Source organism: Nannospalax galili, unplaced genomic scaffold, assembly GCF_000622305.1.
Source record: "Nannospalax galili isolate Female #2095 unplaced genomic scaffold, S.galili_v1.0 scaffold267, whole genome shotgun sequence".
Taxonomy (NCBI): Eukaryota; Metazoa; Chordata; class Mammalia; order Rodentia; family Spalacidae; genus Nannospalax; species Nannospalax galili.
The window spans coordinates 2003827-2015426 of NW_008357518.1; the positions used below are offsets into that span (position 1 = coordinate 2003827).

At 42.0% G+C, this 11600-nt stretch overlaps 1 protein-coding gene across 1 annotated transcript in view; it reads right to left on the bottom strand.

Moving 5' to 3' along the window:
* The window catches only part of Myo16 (myosin XVI), a 497779-nt gene that overhangs the window by 303930 nt on the left and 182249 nt on the right, over positions 1 to 11600 (bottom strand). The window contains exons 9-10 of the mRNA XM_029557215.1: positions 8442 to 8592; positions 1207 to 1317 (exon numbers count right to left, since the gene is read on the bottom strand). Coding sequence (XP_029413075.1) covers positions 1207 to 1317; positions 8442 to 8592 — 262 coding nt within the window. The remainder of the gene's footprint in view (positions 1 to 1206; positions 1318 to 8441; positions 8593 to 11600) is intronic.

Below are 11600 nucleotides of genomic sequence, written 5' to 3' on the forward strand. Positions count from 1 at the left end.
GTGTGTGTGTGTGTGTGTGTGTGTGTGTGTGTGTGTGTGTGAGAGAGAGAGAGAGAGAGAGAGAGAGAGAGAGAGAGAGATTATATAGATTCTCTAAAATGTTACCAGCATTGTAATGAATAACATAAAACATGTGTAGAATCCCCTTTTTTTCTGTCTTTTTGAGTCAGGGTCTTCCTGTGGCCCCAGCTGGCCTGGAACTCACTATGTAGAGATCCATCGGCCTCTGCCTCCTGAGGGCCAGGATTAAAGGTGTGTGAGATCAAGCCCAGCTTCTAGAACCACTTAAATTTTTTTTCTGATTTATTTATTTTTATTTTATGTGTAAAACATGTGTAGAATCCCCTTTTTTTCTGTCTTTTTGAGTCAGGGTCTTCCTGTGGCCCCAGCTGGCCTGGAACTCACTATGTAGAGATCCATCGGCCTCTGCCTCCTGAGGGCCAGGATTAAAGGTGTGTGAGATCAAGCCCAGCTTCTAGAACCACTTAAATTTTTTTTCTGATTTATTTATTTTTATTTTATGTGTATGAGTGTTATGTTTGCATATAGGTGAGGGCACCCATGTCATGCAGTGCCCATAGAGGACAGAAGAAGGCGTCGAATCTGGTGGAAGTGGAGTTACAGACAGTTGTTAGCCACCATGTGGGTGCTGGAATTCGAACTCAGGTCTTCTGTAAGAATAGCCAGTGCTCCTAACCACTGAGCCACTTTTAATCAATTCTCCACCTGAGTAGTAATTTTGTATCCTATTACTGTAAGTCTGTGCACACATGATTTCTTTCACACAGAGAGACTTCCTGATAACTTAGAGCAGTCAGACTCCCTCTCCATGAAGCTCAAGCCCAGACAATGGATCTTGGTGGTGTTTTCCTGACTTGAAAGGCAAAGGTTCCTGACACAGCAATTTATATGTAGGTGATCTTCAGATCTTTCTAGTTCTGGCAAAATCTTCCACTCAGTCAGACAACAGAAAGTGAACAGCAGTTAACATTGTTGTCTAACTGCATAGTAGTAGCTTATACCTAACTCTCAAATATGGAACTTGAGAACTTGACTGATAACCTTCCCAAGCTGAACTCTGAGAAAGTCAGCCTCAGCAATCACTATGACCACAAGTGTCCAGAGACCTGTCACTTGTACTACTTGCAGTCCTGAGAGGGACCACAGTCTCAGCGGTACAAAGTGGTGCATGGGCAGGGCACTTACATATATCTGATCATTCCCGAAGCGCTTCTGAATTTCATACAGTAAGCTGCCATCATTGAGCTCACTGAGTGTGGCAAGGTCATCGCTGGGAGCAGGAGGCATGAGCTGAACCTGCAATCAAGGTAAAGATCAGCTTAACCAATGCTAGTTACTTTCTGATAAACCTTTACAGAGATATGTTCCAGTGTCAGCTGCATGTCAGATATCTGAAGACCATGTGAGCTGGGAACCGTTGTTAAAAGATGAGAAGTCTCAATGAAGACGAAAAGCATTCAGATGAAAATCTGTATTCTATACCAAGTGACACCACACACACACACACACACACACACACACACACACACACATATCCCTTGCAGAAACCTTGTGCTGATGTCCTTATGCCCATGAAGATAATTTCTAATATGTTAACACCAACCCCATTCTGGAACTGTAAGTCAGATCTGTGTGGACTGAGTCATTGGTGTGGTCAGCCGACAAGCTCACGTTCTTGTAGTACCCCAAAGTTCATCCTGTGGTACTTTTGCTGCAAAGAGGTAATATGTGTAGTATGTGTGGAATTCAGTTCTTACCTCCACAGAAACTAGGGTCAGGTCTTAGGGGTAGACTCCAGATCTGGGGCTTGTGATTTTTATTTTGTTTAACATTGCTTAATTAATGCTTAATGGAGATTAAGGTATTTGTGAGATTAGGGTAACTGTCAGGAGGAAAATATTTCAAATAAAAACCAGAATGTGCAAAAGAGCAATGCTTGATCTTATGGATGCAAGACGTTCTCTAAAAGTTGACATTTGTTGGAACAGAGCAGCTTTGACTTTCTAACGTCAAACAGAAAAATAAAAGAGCAAGACTGATCTGTGACTGGTCCAGTGACTTCCAGGAAATACACAGTAAATTTTAAATGAAAGCGAACACGCTTGTGTGATTTGTATTTGTTTGTGCTCCATGTTTCTGCTTGTGTTTTATATTTATATTACACAGTGCATTATTTATTGACTGTCTCATTACTGAATAATTTAAATATAATTGCTACTGTTTATCAGTTAAATACTTACAGAGTGAAAGTTATTGCACATTTTAAAACATGAAATTTAGGACTACTTTCCATTATTAGTGTATATTTTGTAAGACAAAATCTTCTCCATCAGTTTAGAGAGATATTCCACTGTTTTCCCAGGCAGTGTCTCTCTCTAATGCAGTAGTAGCAGAAGCAAATTCCCAATAGTAGCATGTTTGCTAATTTAAAAACCAATTTGCATAATATTTCTGGTTTCAGAAATGTCAACCATCAACCACCTGTCCCCAAGACTCACAAACTCAACTAAGCATCCAGAGGATCGTATTTTCTCCATTCTTGCAGTGTTTTAAAAGAATTGTATTTCAAAATATCTTCCAGACTCTACCTATTCAGAGTACATAGCAGTCTTACTGAAACCGCTTATTGGTGTTGGTTTAAGGATATAGTTTTAAGACTTTTTAACACTGTCAGAGACACCTAGGCCTAAAAGTCTTATCTTAGGGTTGGAAATTTTGAAAATAAAAATGATAATAATTAAAGAAGAGGTCAGGAAATCAGGGGGGGCACGTGAGAGGAGTAGAAGGGGACAGGGAGGTGTAGAGATGATATAAATACACTACTCATGTATGAAATTCTAAAACACAATTAAATTTAAATTTAAACAAAAGATCAGGTAAAAAAAGACAACAAAACAAAAACAGAAGTCAGAGTGTTTCAGCTTTTCTACTTTTTTCTGGGTTGTTAAAGGAATTTGGGGATTGTATGGTGTGACAGTTAATTTTTGTGGCCAGTGTGATCAGATCTAGCATGAGCTGAGGAATGCGTCTGAGCAGGTCTGTGAGGGTGTCACCTGGAAGGATTAACTGAAGAGAGAAGACTCTGCCTTTGGTTGGACAGTGCCTTCCGGTGGCAGCCCAGATACATGGAGATAAAGAAGGAAGTGCAGGACTGCCTTTTCCTACCTCACCTCTGCTCCTTGATGGTAAGTGCATCTGCTCTATTGCTGCTGTGATTGCTGCCATCTTTCACTGACACTGGAACCCAGTTTCTTCTGCCCCCCAGTGTGTGTTGAACACCAGCAGCTCTCCTGGAAACCTTCAGGCCTGCAGTATCAACCTGGGACTGCGGAGGCATCCAGCCATGTAGACAGCAGCTGCCAGTTCTCAGCTTCTCCAGTGTGTAGTGGGCATTTGTTAGACTATCAAACCATATCATGGAAGCCAACCTCATAATCCCATTTCATATCTTTATTCTGTCTGTTAAGTTCCTTCAGAGAACCTTAATACACACGGAATGAGACGCTTAACGTTGGCACTCTTAGTTTCTCTGTGCAGGGTCTGACAGGCATAGCACAGCCAGGTGGGCAGACCTTGGGGACAGTGACCAGCCTTGGAGGAGTACCAAGCAGTTCCCTCCATCTGTGCAGCTGACCATTCTGAGCTCCTCAGCTGTGCTGACTCAGGTAGATCTCTGGGTCTCTAGTCCGTGTCTCCCTACTTTGAGTGTTAAGCTTCTACCTCATCTAAGTCTCGGCTATCCATCACTGTCATTATCCTCGGTGAACAGCACTGAAATCCCACTTGTGAATCCCCCTAGCTGTGAGATCTTGATATTTTTCTATTTTAACATCATGAAACTGCTTTTCCTTTTCTGTGAAATGTTATAAATACTGATGTGTGCTCATTTGGTGATTGCAAGCATTAAATTCACATGAACGACTTGGGCCAGTGCATTTCCACATCTGAGTGTGTGTCACTGGGGTGTATATTCATATAGGGTCCCATAACAATGGCCTCTCTGCCAGCTTTGCTAAGGGATGCCCTTGAGTGGGAAGGGAGGTAGGCAAGGGTGGACAGTCCTCTTGTTAAAGAAGTTACCCAATGACGATTAAAGAGTTGTGAAGCTTTCTTAGGATTTATTTGGACCACAGAGGAGGCACAGACATCATTGTCTGTGTTGGGATCTTGATGTGGGGAGGATAGTGTCAAATAATTGACAGGGAAGTGGGAGTTAATGACCAAAAAACAGGAGGGGGTCAGCAGTGGGGGAGTCACTAAGTGGAGACATACGGGGCTAGAGGGAACTTGGATAAATGTATGTAACAACGAGACTCTTGTTAAAGGTAGGCTAGAGTGATTAGATCCCACATGGGTAAAGGGCGGAGGCGGAGGAGCTTGATCCGGAGCATAGGGGGATCACAGACTGAAAAAGGGAATAGAGTCAAGGTGACTCTTTTCCCCACAGTTGGCATATTAGTTACTTAATTTTTTCCATTGTAACCAAATACCTGAGAAAAAGCAACTTTAAGGAGGAAGGGCTTATTTCTGTTCACAGTTCAGAGTAATGTAGTCTATCAAGGCTGACAGGGAAGTCGTGGCTGTGGGAGGAGCTTTGTCCCTGGTGCTTCAGGGGAAGCAGATATAGGGGGAATCTAAAAAAAATAAGCATACATGGGAAAAATGCATTTTCTAGAAAGGAAAGGATTTCAGGGAGAGGTCCTTCTATGGAGAGATTGATGAAAGGAACCTTATTCATTGGTTTCTTTTAAAAATGTATTTATTGGGGCTGGAGAGATGGCTCAGTGGCTAAGAACACTAGCTGTTCTTGCAGAAGCTCCGGGTTTGAATCCCAGCACCCACACAGCAGCTAGCAACTGTCCCTAACTCCAGTTCCAGGGGATCCGACGGCCTCTTCTGTCCTTCGTGGGCATTGCACGATGTGAGTGCACTTACCTACATGCAGATAATACATTCATACACATAAAAATAATAAATAAAATATTTTTAAATGTATTTATTATTTTTATTTATGTGTATGTGTGTGCCTGTGTGAGTTTATGTGCATCATCACATGTGTGCAGGTGCCTGAGAGTGTTGATCCTCTGGAATCGGGGTTACGGAAAGTTGGGAGTCACCTGATGTGGGTGCTAAATAATGAACCTGGGTCCTCTGTATGAGCAGTATGCACTTTTAACCACTGAGCCATCTCTCTAGTCCCTGTCATCAGTTTTTCTATTTTTAGTGTATTTGTAAGAATTTCCCTAAAACATAAAATCTCATGCAAGATATAGATTCTCCCAAAACCATGAATTTGGGTATGTATGTAGACACAGAGATTAAAATGCATATATGATATGCTGGATGCATATAACATGATATATGTCAATAATATGACTGCAAGAACTATGAACATTTCAAAAAATAAGGCCAAAACCTTCTGCAGATTAGTATACATTTTACACTCCCCAAACAACCATAAAAAATTAAAATCAAGTCACACCTTATACCAAGGTAATAAAATCCTCTTATGCCCAATGAAAAGGCTAAAGCTCTGATTCCAGTCTGCCACAGTTAGACAAAGCATATCTAGTTTTGACGGACAACCCATAAGAACCTTCCTTTCCTGGAATTCTGTGAGTTTTAATCCCTAGAGGCACAGCTGCATTGGGGAGGTGGAGCACTAGAGTGATCTTAGAAACAAGAGCATGCTGCTTATAGTAGCACAGTGCAACAAACGCAGCGTCAGAGTCAATCAGGGACAGGTAAGCTCAGCACAGTGCAAGAAACGCAGCGTCAGAGTCAATCAGGGACAGGTAAGCTCAGCACAGTGCAACAAACGCAGCGTCAGAGTCAATCAGGGACAGGTAAGCTCCTTGGACTTATGTCAAGATTCTAAAATGCTCACAAAAGGAACTCTGGCATTTCTAAGCAGCATTTTCAAAGGCATGAATTCTTTACAAAGATTTACTATACACAAGGGGATCGTTGATATATCATTTGAAAGGAAACAGATGCAACTGGAGCCAAAGTGGGTCACTGAAATATTCATTTGTCTAATTACCAATTTGATAAGCCTAGCACTTACAAAAACCAGGAAGGAAAGACGCTAAGTGGGTTTTGTTTTAATTGTCAAATGTTTTTCTATACGACCTATTTATAAAATGTTACCGAGAACTTTGTTGCTTTGGGGAGTCCCCTCTAAGGCCTTCCTACGTTATGTGACTGCATGATCCACATAGAGACAGCATTGCCTTTCAAGGGAGGGCCATCTAGCCATTCACTGCTGAGAATGTCTGTGAGCATGAGGCTTGGCAGGGGGAGATCCAGATGGGTCTAGACAGGTGTTATAGCTCATGAAACCTGAATCTTCACCATGCCTTTCAAGAAGGTAAGTTACAGAAAATGGTTATAATATTTTTGATATCCAGGAAGCAGAAGCAATGACACTAAGACCACGGAAACCATCATACAAGGACTCCACCTGATGCTCTGAGGCTGGCAATATCTTCTTATTTTTGAAGGATGTTTTATATCTTCCAGAAACAGCATGTTAAATTGTCACTTAAAAGCTATTAATTTGCTAGACAGAAATCATTTTGACTCTGCAGAGGAAAATACCTCCACACCTTGATGAAAGAATGGGCCAAGTTTGTGCTTCTTTAATTAAATAAGAATTTATTGCTGTATTACTGCCAGGCTTGGGTAAATATTTAATAGCCTAAAGACAAATTAATACTAGCAGATAATAACTCACATATAGACAGTGACTACAGGTCATACAAGGATTATAACTGTATCATAATGATTTTAACTGTCAGAAAATATCAACTGCAGGGTAGCTAACCACACTGAGAGTTTCTACGTATTTCTATAAACCAATTAAGAAAATACTTCAAAGCATTGCCTATAAAATGATTCCTTCCCAAACATTTAAAATTCCTTTGATTTATCTAAAGTAATCTGTATAAAATTTAATTATGAAAAGAAGGTATCCTGGGCAGATTTAACTGTCAACTTGCTATAAAGTAGAATCATCTGAGAAGACAATCTTAATGGGAAATTGTCTAGATCAGATTGGCCTGTGGGCATGTCTGTGAGGGGTTGTCTTAATTATCATTTGATGTAGGAAGACGCAGTCCATTGTGGAAGGCACCACACCTTGGTCAGGGGTTCCTGAAGAATACAAGAGAGGTGAGCGCTACCTAACTGAGAGCAGGAATGCAAGGATGTGTATATTCTTTGCTCTTGACTGTGGACGTGACGTGACTAGCTGTTTGAGTTCCTGCCTTGACCTCCCCAAATGATGGATTGTAACTTGGAACTTTAAACCAAAGAAACCCCTTTCCCCCCTAAATAGTTTTGTCAGAGTATTTTATCACAACAACAGAACTGAAAGTTGAACAGGGGGTATTTGAAAACCTGCCTAAAGAAAGGTAATTGAATTAGAGACATTGAAGCCAAAGGGTTGCAAAAAAGAAAATTTCTCTATCATTCTCAAATCACTAAACACATAAAATTATTTACTGCTGTCACAGTGAAAGATGATTTCAAGTTTATCTCCCCCCAAACACCAAAGTGATCACCCATAAACTTGGCACTGGGGCTTATGTTCTAGTACACATATACACATACATACACACACACAATTACATACATATACACACATACATATATGTATATACACATATGCACATGTGTATACACACATAAACATATGCACACATACACATGCATGTACACATACACAAAAACAGACACACATACATGCGTATACATACAAACCCACATACATGTACATACAAACTGCCACACATACACATATACACAAACATACCCACATATGCACACACACCACACATACATACACACATACACATATACATAAATATACATACACACATACAGACACACACATAAATATATACATATATACATACACACATTCACATATACACATATAAACTTACACACAAACACATACACCACACAGATACAAACATACACACTCTACCACATGCAGCTGCATGCATACATATACACACACATCATACACATACATGCACATACACTGCAACATCGTAGCTACTTTTAAAGAGAAAAGTATTTCTTTGACCATCTTATGTTTATTTGGATAGTTGGAAGAAACAGGAAACAGACTACTTAATAATCAAAGAGAGCTAGAAACATCCAAGAGTCACTATGTTGGCAAATGAACAATTAATTCTGAAGTTCATATTGCTCCAAAACTAGTGAGCAACTGTGTTGCTCCATGATCTGTACATGGCTCTCAGTATAGGCATTTTAAACCGTACCCTAGGCTATGAACTCATTGTCAGTCTCTGAATGGGAGATAACAGACACTGGTTTTGAACTCAGTTGGGTTTGGGATGTGCCCTGTACCCTCAAAGGAAGAGCGCTCACACACATTTGGTGCCTACCTGCTCAGGCTTGCTGCCACCATTCACGGTTGTGTTCTCAGGGGTGCCTTCCTGGGACTGTTGCTTGCACAGACCCTTTGTTGCATCTTTGAACATGATGTCTTTTTCCAACAAGCTGTCTTGCTTGGCAATTGGTAGCACCAGGGGACTGCTACAAGAAACAATCAATACTATAATTAGTTTTCTTCTAACATTGCTGTATCAATCAAAAGCTACCAGAGAGCTTTAGGTGTTAACTCAGATAAAACCACTTTCTGTAAACTGCAGGAAACCTGTAAAGCTTCCTTTTAATTCTACATTTTATTCAATGTCACCTCTGAAAGGAAAAAAAAATACATTCAGCTACAAAAGAAAATATTTACAAAGATGTATTTAATTGTAATAGAAAAATCAGTAAGTAATTTAAAGCTGTTTGAAATGCACAATGAACAACTGAGTACTACATTTAAATGTGAAAAGGGATTGCAAATAAGTGAAGGAAGTTACAAGCATTTGATTAAAATATAATGAATACAAGGTCACGTGTGATGGTGCACACCTTTAATCTCAGCACTCTGGAGGCAGAGATAGGCATATATCTCTGTGAGATCAAGGCCAGACTGGTCTTACAAAGAAAAATTCTAGGTCAGCTGAGGTTTCAAGGAGATCCCATCTCAAAGAAACCATATATAAATAAACATGTGTGTGTGTGTGTGTGTGTGTGTGTGTGTGTGTGTGTGTGTATATCTCTGTGAGATCAAGGCCAGACTGGTCTTACAAAGAAAAATTCTAGGTCAGCTGAGGTTTCAAGGAGATCCCATGTCAAAGAAACCATATATAAATAAACGTGTGTGTGTGTGTGTGTGTGTGTGTGTGTGTGTGTGTGTGTCCTGATTGGCTGGTTCCTCCAATGGGCGGGGCCTGACACAAGCGGGAAGTAGGAAGGGAAGCTGGGAGCCATCTTGAGAAGGAAGCCAGGAGCCGCCGGTAGAGCGTGATGGTGTAGGAAACTCGCAGCCAGTGCAGCAACTCAAAGACAGAATGGACTGACTCCCTGTGGACCTGGGGTGAGAGTGCTGACACGGGAGGTGTGAGCGAATGCTAGTGGGGCTATGGGCATGGCATGGTCTGATAAGGTGGGCTCTGAGTCACAGTGGTGGCACTGGGCTAGGCACTGGGTACTCATTCCTTTGTAAGTTAATAAATACACATGAAATATACTATATGGTTTGTCTGATTGCGTAGGAGACCCAGAGAGAATTCAAGCCACAGATGTGAATTTTCATCAATGAAGCTCCCTCATGTTAACAGAGAGCCAGGAACACAAAAGGTCATAACTGGCCAACGTGTGTAGAAGAGTCTACAGAGTATCTGTCCATGGACAGGACTCTTAAACTCTACCCACGCAGGTATTAAGGACCATTGCATAAGAGAGGGCAGAAAGATTGTAGTAAGAGGCAGAGAGGAGGTGCATGACCATATGGAAACAGAGTCCTACAAGTTTCTGAGACCTTTCATATGAACCTATAGCAAAGGTGTCAGCATGCACAGGGCCCATGCAATGGCCAACGTGCATAGAAGAAGAGTCTACAGAGTGTGTGTCCATGGACAGGACTCTTGTATTATACTCTACCCACCCAGGTATTAAGGACCATTGCAGAAGAGGGGGCAGAAAGATTGTAGTAAGAGGCAGAGAGGAGGTGCATGACCATATGTAAACAGAGTCCTACAAGTTTCTAATACCTTTCATATGAACCTATAGCAAAGGTGTCAGCATGCACAGGGCCCATGCAAACTCAAGCAAACCAGACCCCAGCACAGAACTGTGGAAATGGGCAACAAGCCCCAATCTTAGTCGAATAATCATTGGCAGCTGATTACTGCTGGGTGAGGAAGAGCTGATCTTCTTAAAGGGAGGGGCTTTAGATAGGGTTGACTAGACCTCAGTGGATGAACTTGCACAGAGGGACGTCTGGGGACACTAACTCAACATGATAGGCTTTAACACAAGTGACAGAAATCATCAATTCCAGTGCTGGAGAAGGAGGGGTGGGGTGGGCTATGGGCAGTTACCAATGGGTAAGGGGGTATAAAGATGGAAATAAACAAAATTCAATAAAATATTTACAAAAATGAATCAGAAAAACAAAATGTCAAGGACTGACATATTATAAGCAAAATAAATTTTCTTACAAATAGCTCATACAAGGCAAAAAAGATAAATAAAAGTTAGTTTATCACTTTTCTTTCAAAAGTGCACTGTGAAAACACAGCCATTATTTTCTAAAGCTCGTACCAAACAGACACAATATAAAGGTTGAATTTCCATCGTTATGGGGGGGTGCGTGCTCTCTCTGGGTGCACTCCCTGGAAGGCACTCCCCTGCCATGTGTCTGGAGGAGAGCTGGTCTGGTCCTGTTGGCTTCTCCGTGTCTCTATGGGCCTCAGGCGTGGTGTGCATGGATATCTCGGGGTGCTCTGGGCCCCTGGATCTCGGGGACCCTGCCACACCTGGCTAGTCGCTGGCGGGTCTGGCCACAGGCGTCTCTGGCCACAGCTGCGGATGCCCCATAGGCTTCTCCCGGCGGCTCGGGAGGCGGCTCGAGTCCCGAGTCTCTGGTGCAGACAGCTTCCTCTGCTACTGAAGCATTGTTCAGCCGAAATCCTGTCTCTATTTCACCCGTGTACTATTCCTCAGTATGCGAGGTTCCTGGCCACAGAACCACGCAAGGAAGAGTAAGGAGAAGGTGAAAGCTAGGGTGTCCATAAGCCAGTCACGAGGGAGTGCGCCCCCCGGAGAGACTGGGCGGCAGGTAATGACACAAGACTCAGGTCTTAGTCTGTGTTACAGCTTTATTCTCTGAGACCCGGCTCCCTGTGTCCCAGCTCTCCGCGACCCAGTTCTCTGCAGCCTGAACCTCTGCAGCCCAATTCTCTCACCATTAAGAGAAGACTAAGGCATTTATACCATGGGGGTAGTGGTAAAAGCTTTGGCTGTTAGATGCTTTGTGAGGCATTGTATTTACATATGGAAGTGGATTTCTGCCACACTGCTAGACTGTTGTCTCCCTGGAGAAATTACAGGAAGGCATGGTACCTGTTAGAGCCAAAGGCCATGTTTATGTTATGGCATTTGTGGCGGACACTTCAAAAGGAGAGACAGGAAAGATGCCAGGAAGA